This window comes from Oxyura jamaicensis, chromosome Z, assembly GCF_011077185.1.
Source record: "Oxyura jamaicensis isolate SHBP4307 breed ruddy duck chromosome Z, BPBGC_Ojam_1.0, whole genome shotgun sequence".
Lineage (NCBI taxonomy): Eukaryota > Metazoa > Chordata > Aves > Anseriformes > Anatidae > Oxyura > Oxyura jamaicensis.
Window position 1 is genome coordinate 34,929,957 of NC_048926.1, and position 12,183 is coordinate 34,942,139.

The following is a 12,183-nucleotide window of genomic DNA, read 5'->3' on the forward strand; positions in this document are numbered from 1 at the left end:
GAAATCTCTCTGAAGTTTTTTTTTTTTTTTTTTTTTTCAAAGCTATTGCTTTTATTTAGTATTTTTTTAACTGTTCTTCTGGACCCTCTGGGGCCTTTTGTTTGACTTTTGTCTGTGAGGATGGGAAGGGATCCTCCAGTATGTTTGTGTTCAAATTTTAAGGTCCCTTTGGATGTGTTCTCCAATACATGAAAAAGTGCTGCGCTGGCTGAGCAAAACTAAGTGTGGGACCCTTCTTGATCACCTGGAGGGGTCATTGTAGAGCAAACATGAAGTATTATCTTTTCCAGTCCCAAGTGCTTTTACTGACTCCTTTTGCCCTGAATAACAGACAAGAAAGAAAATGTGAAGTCCAGGCTTTTGGCATGGCAACTCAGATCTAAGTATATTTCCACAAGGCTATCAAACATGCTGGTTTTTGTTGTTGTTGTGTTTGTTTGTTTATGTTTGTTTTTATTTTTGTTTTGTTTTGTTTGATGGTCTTGTTTTAGTTCTGGAGAATAAAACAAATGATTATGGATTGTGGACCTTGGTTACTAATGAGAAAATTGCAAGAAAAATCTACCTCATTAAGAAAAAAAAAAAAAAAAAGAGAGAGAGAGAGAAAGGAGGGAATATCAATATTTACACTCCAGCAAACAACATAGAAAACCAAGAAGTCCGTCTGCACTGTGATAGTCATCTGGAGAACAATGTTGTCAAAATGCAGGGAGATTCTGCAGCAGTTAGAAGGAAGGGAATTACGTGTTTGCATCTCTTTGGAGATGTGGGTTTGAAAAGATTTCAAGCATGTAAAAACAACATGGGCCATGTTCACCAGACAGGCCTGAACCTAAAATATGGTGTTGTAATTCAACCTGGGGCTTCTGGATTATGGGATACACAGAAATTACCAGCTAGATGAGAAGAGAAATATCTTTCTCTCTTTTAAGCCAGGAAATGGTAAATGGGCTCCTAAAGGAATATTATTATTATTGCAACAGTAACATATTGAAACTAAGCACTCAAAAGTCAGTAAATTTCATAAACAGATTTTTCCCACAAGATTTATGCAACCACATTGAGTATTTATTTTTGATTCACAATATCATTGTGAAACGTCTTTTTTAATAGATTATATTTGTCATTAGTGCACACCATAAATACAATAGTAATCATCAGATTCATAGCTAGCACTCATGCAGAGCTGTGCATAATCACAATTCTCTACAAACATATTTGCCTCATGCTCAGAGTTCAAGTGGTAATTCCTGAATAAAGAACAGTGGAGATCAGACTTGTGTAACACTCAGAACCATCTGTGCTCCCGGGGATGCAGAGTGCAGAAAAATGCCTGACTCCCTACTCTCAAGAAATTATTGTTTGGACTCTTTTCCTATGCTAGTTTATTCATGCTTTTGTTAAAATCAGCAGGAATAGCTGAAGCCCAGTGTGTGCCCCAGTTACCTAAAATGCAGGAGCTTACTGCCCTTTTTTTTTCAGCAGAGTCTGTAGAGATACAATATTAATTTGATTTCTAGCATAGATATAATCTACTTGGATTCAAGCTATTCTCTTTCATGCTGTCCTGTTAATATGTTTGGATATACACCCTTCCCCTGCTTCAGAAAACTTCTGAAAACCCACCTTTCTGTGAGGCATGCCAGGTGCTGGACTACTCCTAGCTCTGTGGGTGTTCTTCCTCAAATTATTTTGTTTGTATTGAGTTTTGCCTTCAGGGCCTTATCTTGCATTCCTTGCACACCCAGCACTCACTGAAGCTGATGGAGATACAAAAGGCAGGCCTTTATCTTGTGCTGGGATCTACTGAGCTTTCTCCTAATTCTGCCTACTGGTATGGGCTCTGCTGTCCTAAATGCTGAGGACTGGGGATTTTGTGTGATCTTCTCTGGGCAAGGTACCGTCTGTCTTCCTGAGTTCAGCATCTCCTCTGCCCTCCTTTGGTCGGCATCTGTGTGAGTACGGTACTGTACATGCTTTTCTCATGGTCATCTCTGTTTTCTGAATTCAGCAGGCACTAATGCTTTGTTTCTCAAGCCATATATCCACTGCCATCCAAGACACTGAAAAAACCCTCATTCCTTCCACTTACCACCATCTGAAAAAATCACTCCTTCAATGTTTGTGGTATGTTTATTATATTATAGTCTTAGTGATTCTTTCATATCTATCCTTATTAAAAACAGACTTAGCAAAGTTAATTAGGGGTAATTTGCATTCAAGCTATTCATTATTTACTTATCTTTGAACTGCAAACTGTAGGAATGCCATTTGTTCATTAAAATTCCCAATCTTTGCCCACTTTTCCTTTGATAGCACAGTGGTTAAAGAAAGTTGTGCTTAGCTGCTGACTAACCATTCTCTGCACACTGCAGAGATGGCTGCAGGTCATTATTTCAGCATTAGAAAGTAGTTAATATTGAATGCCATGAAGTTAAATTTGTGTTCATTTACTTATTATGCTGGAAATCAGTTGTTCATTCTGCACAAATTTCCCAGCACTACTCTCAGCCAAGTTCTGCAGACTCAAAAACATGCAATAACAATATCAAAGGTGAGGAGGCTTGAAAGGGGGTAAAAAAGAGGAATTAAACTGATCTCTTAAAAAGACACTGCTATGACCCCCACCTTGGATAAGGCTTCTTTCATTATCACAGCCATCACCCTAGTTAGTTCATTTTAATAGCATAAGGAAAAAAAAAATATGTGCTGTTTATTGTTAACCACTAATCCTTGAACAATTACACATCTGTTAATTCCTTGGAAGCTCTTGCTGTGTGCTGTTTACAGATACTGTATATTGAAAAGAGAAGCAATGGCAATTGTGTTCCTGACAGGGGAGAAGGATTTCTTAGTTACTCAAATAGGGATTCTATCTCATGTAACTCTTTGGTACCCTGGTTGTGCCTGCCTAAGGCACAGAATGATACCTCCACATGAAGAACTACATGGGCAAGACAAGAAACCATTGGCTAGAAAAGTAACATCAGCAGAGAGCTGCAAGGCTCGCCAGATCCTGGTGTGCTGTGTGGACTGGGGCGAATCATGCAGATCAAGGTTATACAGTTAGTGTCTACTTGGGGATTGCTATTTGACAATGCTTCTGTTTGATTTTCCTCTTCCAATGCAACCTAAAAATGATGACAGTTTCTGTCCCCTCCCCCCTCCCTCCATCTCTTGAACTAATGAGCAAATAAGGAAAGAAAATTAAAGAATAAAAAATGTAAGTAGTGATAGGGTGAGATCAATAAACTGTGGATTGCTAGCACTGAGTGAGCCTGAGTAATCTTCTGCATATTGCATGTTGAGTTAACTTGCAAGAGAAATATGTTCCCTCTTATTGTCCTGTGTCTCATTGTGGAAAAGGAAGCAGGGACTGCAAATTAAAATACCCTTGATTTAGGTTCTGAAGGGAGTGCCCAGGAGTTCTTTTTCTATTGCTACATTAGAAATTGAACCAGGTGTACCACCACAATGTAACAAGAATATTTTATTAGTGCTTTCAGCCTGTAACTTCTCGTGCCCTCCCTCTCTACAAAAAAGTCCACTAAAAATGCTCTTGGGGTGGCATCAGCAGACAGTGTTATTCTACATAAGCAAAGGGCTGTGCTGTTTCAGACTGACTACTACAGGGAACAAGCTCAAAGGTATAAAGGTATAAACAGTGTAATATTCTGTAATGTATTATACTATTCTGGAGTATATAATACTACACCGAGGATTGTTCACTAAGTAAAGATGGAGCTAAGAAGAGCTCAACTGGAAGTGGACATCTGAAGACAGTGAACTGTGTTTATAGACATATATTTGCATAACATAAACTTTGCACAAATAATGAGAAGTCTCTGAGTCACCAGTCCAAGGAATAGACTGCTTTTAAGGACAGTTCATTTCTTTGCACCATCAAAGATTATAGTTGGGCTAACATTGGTGAGCAGCAGTTTCCTCAAATCATGGCACAAGGGAGAAGGCATGGAGGTCTTTTCAGTCCCAAGGGAACCTATAAGAAAAGTTAGAGCAAGAATGAAACAAACAAACAAAACAAAACAAAGCAAACAACAACAACAACAAAAAACCTTGACATTATTCATTTTATTCACAGGCAGTTAGTTCATGTGGAGTGTAACTACCACAGTGACAGTGGAGACAAGTTTGGGAGGCATTAGGCCCACAGGTGAAGAAAATAAGGAACTTTAATTAACAGAAGAAAACCTCACTTCACAGGAACAGAATATCTAGTATTTATGCACAGTTGTAGTTCTCACTTCAGCAAATATCAGCCAACTTCTAGAGAGATAGAAAAGCTGTTCTCTTCTTTTGAAGTCTGGCTATGACAAAGCAGAAAGTGAGGAATACCACAGACATTTGTGTAATTACTTAGATGGGAACTCGTGTTTACACCTTTCTTGACAGGGTCTGCCAAACCAAATTAATAATAAGTCAAATTATTAATAAGTCAAATTAATAATAAGTCAGATTTTCCCATCTGCAATTGGTGGAATTGAATACTGCATATTGTATTTACAGTGACTGACACTGAGTTGTGAAACAGGCTGTGTTTTTTACTGGTTTCTGATAGGAGAAAGAGAACTACTGTTTAAAGAAATGGTGCTCATTCAAACTGCATGTAAGACCATTTTCTAAGCAAACAGTGTCTACTTACTTTTTACTTCTAGGCTCCCATATGTCAAAAACCACCAGTTTGTCACAAAGGGGAAGTGTAAAGGGCACATGAAGAAATTAAAGAATCTGTATGCTGGATTTACTTACGTTTGCATAAGAATAGGGTACTTTCTAATCTCTTGAGCTTCTACGGGAAATACTCTGGAGAATCAAAACAGAATAATTTAATTACCTCAGAGATTCACAAGAAATTAAGCTTCAGTGATGTCTAGGATCAGTAAAATTAATAGGCAATATGTTTCAGTCAGAATATTTGACAGTTACACAGTGAAAGTCTGGCACCAGTGCATCTCCATTGGCTTCAAAAGGGTCAAGATTTAGCTCATGTCAGCTGTAAATCCAAAATGGCACAATTACTGAATGGGCTGATTCAGGCCACCGTTAGTCTCCTACAAGAGGAGAGCACACTGCTTTCAGAAATATTCTTGTGGTCACCGTAAACTCAATTTTTCTGAGGTCAGCTCCACCTGCCAAATGTAGGTGTGGCAACTGTGCTAAAAGCAGATAAATGGGAAGAATATCACGATGTCACTCACCAAGGCAATTAGCCCCGGTGCAGGCACATTGCACAGTGAGGCAGGGGATTGTGGTGCCCAGTGGGGTTCCTGCACTGGGGAAGCCCTAGAGGAGCACTGGGATGCACCAGGGACCAGCAGCTCCCCTGAGAGTGGCTGACCAGGCATGAGTGGGGCAGAATTAATGGTGGCCAGCCCCCTGCTCCCACAAAAGGCAGCCCTAGGGAATGATGTGACTGGTGTGGGCAGATGGGGTTGACTCAGGAGAGCACACAGGGAAGGTGAGGGTGCTGTCACTGCCACTTCCACAGCAGGTTGTAGCCTGCTCAAAGGATCTCCAGTTATGATATCCACCTAGATATACACCTAGCAAGGACAAGCTAGCTACGTCCTCGGCACTCCCGATGGTCTCTCCAGCCAGAGGAAGTGACATAGCTACCCAGGCAGAAGGAACATGTGGACTTCCAGGTCTTGGGCTTCAGGGTGTGCCCAAGTTTTCTGTCAGTGTCTGACAGCAGCAGTGAGTACACCTGTAGGAGGTGCACCCAGGTAGAACTGCTCAGAAAGGTGACAGCTTCACTAGGAGGTGGGCAGGCTGATGAGCATCAGGGAGTAGACAGAGATTGACTGGTGGAGTCATACTCTACCATCCCTGAGACAGATACATCAGCCAGCCACAACACAAGAAATGAAGGATCCCTACCCTCTTCCCACCAGGCAGAAGGAGGGCACCTAAGAGACAGTGGGAATGGAAATAGTTTCTTCTCACAGTGGCAGGTGACCTACCTCCCTGCCTACCTCACCTTCCTAGGTTACCTTATACTGTATGCATGAGGCTGTGAAACTTGATGGACAGGCAAATGATGATGTTGATGAAGGTCCATCCAGGTTGGAGGGGTTGCCTAAGGCAAGTCAGCCTACCCCTGTATTATGACCGCCTCTGTCATAAAAAAGAATGGTTGTTGTTGGAAGTGACTCACTTCTGAGGGGAACAGTGGGACTGAAACACTGACCTGACCCAACCTTTACGGAAGTCTCCTGCCCTCCTGGAGCCTGGGTAAGAGTCGATAATAGAAAACTCACTAGCCTGGTACAGCTGCCTTATTATTATCCCTTATTGTTTTTTTCAAGTTGGCAGTGAAGTAGCAAAGAAGTCCAAAAGCAATCAAAAAGGATCTCAGGGCATTGGGGCAATTAGTTAAAGGATCGGGGGCACATGTAGTATTTTTGTCTATCCTTCCAGTAGGAGGGAACAATATTGAAAGGAGCAGCAGACCCAGCTAATCAATACCTGGTTCTGAAGCTGGTGGCTCTGAGGCTGGTGTCACTGGTAGGATTTTGGGTTTCTAGATCATGGGTTGATCTATACAACACCAGACCTGCTGACATGTGATGGGATGTTTCTACACCAGTAAACACAGCATGAGGAACAAGCAAGAACTCAGTCACAGAACTATGACATCATTGGCATAAGCAATTCTTGATGGGAAGAATCCTGTGACTGGTGTGTTATGATTCCTTCAGAAAGGATAGGCATAACAGGCAAGATGGGGGGCTTAGACACTGTATGTAATGGAGGGACTGGTCTGGACAGTTCTTGCAGTTGGTGATGACAAGGATGGGTAAGGATTAAGGGACATATAAATAAAGTGATATCATTGTGGGAGTCTACTATAGGCCAACCAGCCAGGATGACAACATTGATGAATTATTTTTTTTAAGGGACAAAGAGATAACTCTAGATGAGCTGCCCTTGTCCTTATGGGTGCCTTCAACTTGCCAGATGTTAACTGGGAATACTATACAGCTGATACAAACAGGTCCATGGGATTCCTGAAACACCTTGATGATGACTTCTTGGTACAGGTACTAAGGGAGTTGACTAGGAAAGGCACCCTTCTAGATTTGTTTCTTGTAAACAGAGAGGGACTTGTGGATGAAGCAGTGATTGGTGGCCATCTTGGCCATAGTGACCATGAAGTAGTCAAGTTTAAAGTTTTTTTTGTGTGTTAGGAGGAAAATTGCCACCAAAACTTCAAAGCTGGATATGGGGAGAGCATACTTCAAGCTGCTCAGGGAACCATTTAATAAGGTTCCCATGGAAACTGCTTTTGAAGGCATTGGGTCCATCAGTGCTTGTTGCTTTTTAAGTACATATAGCTTGGGTGGAAAAAAAAATCTATGGCCACTTGCAGCAGGGTTGGGTGACATGTCAGGACTAAAGAGAGACTGTTTGCCATAGTAGGGAGAAAATTAGTGTGGCCAAAACTCAACTAGATTTGAAGCTGCAGGGAACAACAAAAAGAGCTTTTAAAAATATATTGACAGCAAAAGGTGGACCAGAGATAACGTTGGTCTATTCATTGTAGAGGATGGCAACCTCATAAAGAGGTATATAGACAAAGCAGAAATGTTCAATGCCTCCCTAACCTCTGTATTCAACACAGATGATGTGCCCTGTGACCCTTGTGGCCTTGAGTTGGAGACCTGTGACTGCAAGAGTGAAAAAGTAACAGCCAGCTCTGAACTTGTGTGGGATTTGCGGCTCCAGCTGGACACATATAAGTCTATGGGCCCCAATGGGATTCATCCTACAGTACAGAAAGAACTGGTTGATGTCATTGCAAGACCTCTCTCAATTATTTTTCAATGCTCTTGGGAATCTGGAGAGGTCCCAGATGACTGGAAAGTGGCAAATGTTGTCGCAGTTTTCAAGAAGGGCAAGAAAGAAGATCCTGATAATTACAGGCCTGTCAGTCTCACTCCAGTGCCTTGTAAAATTACAGAAGATTATTCTGTGAGTTACGGAAAATCAGCTGAAAGACAATGCAGTCTTTGGCCACAGCCAACATGGGTTCACAAGGGGAAAGTCATATTGAATGAACATTTCCTTTTATGACAAGGTTACCTATCTAGTTGACCAAGGGATGCCATTTGATGTAATCTTTTTCAATTTCAGCAAAGCTTTAGATACTCTTTCTCATAGTATCTTTCTGTACAAAATGTACAGCATTCAGCTAGATAAATACATAATGTGATGGGTGAACAATTGACTGACAGTTGGGCTAAAAGGGTTTTAGTAAATGGGGTTGCATCAGGCTGGTGATCAGTCACTAGTGGGGTTCTGCATGGCTCCATTTCAGGGCCAGTTCTCTTTAATGTTTTCATAAATTATTTAGATGAAGGACCTGAAAGTATACTCAGTAAATTTGTGGAAGTAACTACATGGGGAGGAGCTCTTGACACCCTTGAGGGTAGAGAGTCCTTGCAGAGGGATCTTGACATATTAGAGGGCTGGGCAACCACACATGAAATTTAAAAAGAGCAGGTGCTGGATTCTGCACCTGAGACAGCAACTCTGACTATATATACAGTTTGGGGAATTAGAGGCTGGAGAAAGAGAAATGGGTGTTCTGGTGGACAGCGAGGTGAATGTGAGCCAATAGTGTGTCCTGGCAGCCAGGAGAGCTAACCACACCCTGGGTTGCATCAAGCATATCATTGGAAAGGATTGTCCTGTTCTGCTCTGTGCTGGTGCAGCGTCATCTCAAATAGTGTGCAGTTTGGGGCACCACAGTACAAGAAAAACATACAACCATTTGGGAATGTCCAAAGATGGTGAAGGTTCTAGAGAGGAAGACGTATGAGGATCAGCTGAGGTCCCTTGGTTTGTTCAGCCCAGAGCAGAGCAGGCTGAGGGGAGGCCTCATGGCGGCCTGCAGCTCCCTCACGAGGGGAGCGGAGGGGCAGGCGCTGAGCTCTGTTCTCTGGGGACAGCGACAGGACCCGAGGGAACGGCATGGAGCTGGGACAGGGGAGGGTCAGGCTGGGTGTTAGGGAAAGGTTCTGAACCCAGAGAGTGGTTGGGCACTGGAACAGGCTCCCCAGGGCAGTGTTTACAGCACCAAGGCTGCCAAAGTTCAAGAAGTGTTTGGAAAATGCTCTCAGACACTTGGTCTGATTTTTGGGTGGTTCTGTGTGGAGGCAGGAGTTGGACCTGATGATCCTTGTGGGTCCTTTCCAACTCAGCATGTTCTATGACTCTAGAATATAAAATGCTAAATATAGCAGCATTTAAATGAATATAAGTGCATTTTTAAAAATAAATTTAAAAAATATGACTTGTGGAACTGTAATCTTCAAAAGCAAAGCCATGTATAACACAGAAAGGAAAAGCCATGTAAGTCCATGATACAGAGACAAATTTTCATCCCTAACTACAGAATCAACCCAGTACTACCAAGCAAGTTTTCTCTGTATTTCTATATCATAATGCAGCCCAGCATATAACCAACCATGTGTTCTACCATAAGCCTAAAATCAGATCACTTCATCTTGACATCTAGTTTTGGCTGCACTTGCACATGCATGCACCCACACGCATGCACCCACATACATACACTCACATTCTCTTCAGTCACTTTTCATTTATGCCACAGAGCTGTATGGTCTGTCCTGGATAAGCTGTGTAAAATTAAAATTAAACATCACCAAGCTCAGCCTCCCTCTGTGAATGCTCTGCTGCGGGTGTGCAGGGGGTTAATATCAGAAATGTTCCACAGGAGGTTAGTGGGATTCAGTTTCAGCTAACATTTATTTTGCCAGCTCTTGTTCACTTTCATCTCTGCTTATGAACACTATTATCTTGTTTGTAGTAATATATATAGATCACTGCAGCTGCGCTCTGCAAAATTCATCCATTTTTTGAGCTTTGGGAAAAAAATAAAAAAAATAAATCTGCAAGTCTTTTATCACAGTCCTGAGCCCTGTGAATTCACCCACCTTGCTAGTCTAGTCTCTCATACAAATTGTAAGCAGGCGTGGGTTTGAAAACCTTTCACTGAAAATGGACTATCAGGTTTCTAATGTAACCTCACACCCAATGTGGTTTTGTCCTTTCACTCAAGACTAATTGTGAGCAATTTTTTTTTTCCCCATAAAAAAAAGGACTAAGTTACTTCAACTCCTTTGCTTTTTGTCTTTTTCTATTGTTAATTTCCTGTTACAGGCATTACCTTTGGCATATGTATGAAACGCCCAGCATACTGTTCTTGAGACTTTCTGTGCCTTGCTCAGTAGACTGCCAATAACTATATTAATATCTAACTTACTGTAGCACTTTTTGTATCTTGCCAATATACACTTTCCTGTCCTGGAATTAGCAGTGCTAATTATAGAAGGACACAGGAAAGGATATTAGTGTATCTGACATTTTCTTTCACGACCTTATAAGAGCACACTAAATAGCGTGGTCTTCCATAGACTTGATGTCTCCCAAACTATACTCATGCTCTAAAATCCTGCCAGCCTCAAGAAGAACATGAGCATTTTTAAACCATCTATAGAGTACAGATATCTTGAAGAGCAGATGGAAGACTGCAAAGAGGCAGGATTAGGGTTGAATTTACACTAAAATTTCCAGCATAAAATCTTCTTGTCCTATATTTTTTATCATCTGGTCCCATGACTTTATTATAGAAAGATTTACAAAGCAAATTCTTGGCTGCAAGTTCTTCATGTTTACCTGTCTTGCTATTACTTTCATACATCTTACAACGGAGCTATTATTCCAGCAATTCAAGTCTGTGATACAATAATTGACTTCCTTACTATTTTCCCAGTCTTCTTCCTCTTCAAGAATCAGAAGCTGTTGAATGAGTAGGTCATAGCTCTATTCTGCTTTTCTCATTTTGAGACAGAAAAAGGCAGACTAACTTTCAAAGCCTCTACCCTAGGCTTTCAAGAAGGCAGACTGTAAAAGAAAGAATAGAAAAGGAAACAAAAAGCAAATGCAATAGAGATTTAAGTAGTTTAGACCTTGTGTTCAGCAGTCTACAAGATCAAACTCACTCCTCTCCATGCAGCAGCTGGTATCAATGCTCTCGCATTGTTCAAACAAGTTCCAGCATTTAGTGAGCTGGGATGCTGCCTTCTACTGTACTTCTGTAGAGGCCGCCTCTCCAGTTGCAAAAGAAGTGTGCCTTCCAGAAGGAGCTTTGCATTACTTCGACAAAGCCAGACAACACCTGCCCTTGAGGCTTAACAAAAGCTAGTAAAGGGAAGGAGAGAGTAATCTCTCTTAGGCCTCTGCTGCTATCACTCTCCCTTTATATTTCATTTAGAGCAAAACGTGAACAAAGAAAGAGTGTTAGACATGCACATTATAATGAAAATCCATGACTCGACCGTGCATTCATAATTATTTTATAAATAAATGGCTTCTGGAGAGCCACATCTGTCTCTTCCCACAGAGTGTATGTCTTTCATTAATGTATTACAGGCCAGATGAAGCCAGCCTTGAGTGCTTTGCTTGCATCTTCCTCTTCCTCTCCATCATTGTCCATGGATAGGTTTTTGTGGTTCAGAGAGAGCTTCAAGCCCCACACGTCTCTGCAGGACTGATGGCTCGTCAATAACATTAGCCAGCATTATGGGCTGCATCGGTGTAGAACAGAATCAATATGGCCAAGTAAAAAGTCTAATCAGTTGACATGACCATCTTCAGCAGGTCTCACGTTACAAGAAATGAGTTTTTTTAAGGAATCAGCATCAGCACTGCTTATTCACCCCACACCAAGAAGCCTTGACGAAGATTTATTGCTTCTTGTTTTGTTAGCAGCACAGGGTGATCTGGTAAAAGTGCAATAATCTTTCAGGTTAGAGGAATAAGAGGACTGGTCTCTGCAAACGCTGCCCATGTTTTCTGAAGGAGCTCAAAACATCCACTATAGGGTAGAGTGGAAGGGAAGCAGCTTGCTAATGCAAGAAGTAAGAAGTAAGAAGTAAGAATAAAGACCTAAAAATAGGGATTCATGCCCTTTTTCTGTCTCAGATGCATTCTCCTTTCTCACTTTTTCTTTCCTTTCTTTCTTTCTTTCTTTCTTTCTTTCTTTCTTTCTTTCTTTCTTTCTTTCTTTCTTTCTTTCTTTCTTTCTTTCTTTCTTTCTTTCTTTCTTTCTTTCTTTCTTTCTTTCTTTCTTTCTTT

At 41.3% G+C, this 12,183-nt stretch overlaps 1 protein-coding gene across 1 annotated transcript in view; it reads right to left on the reverse strand.

Moving 5' to 3' along the window:
* Nucleotides 1-856: 856 nt before the first annotated feature.
* BNC2 (basonuclin 2) overlaps nt 857-12,183 on the reverse strand; it is a 382,877-nt gene continuing 371,550 nt past the window's right edge. Inside the window, exons 7-8 of the mRNA XM_035310133.1 lie at nt 4,771-4,824; nt 857-4,000 (exon numbers count right to left, since the gene is read on the reverse strand). Coding sequence (XP_035166024.1) covers nt 3,985-4,000; nt 4,771-4,824 — 70 coding nt within the window. The 3' untranslated portion in view covers nt 857-3,984. The remainder of the gene's footprint in view (nt 4,001-4,770; nt 4,825-12,183) is intronic.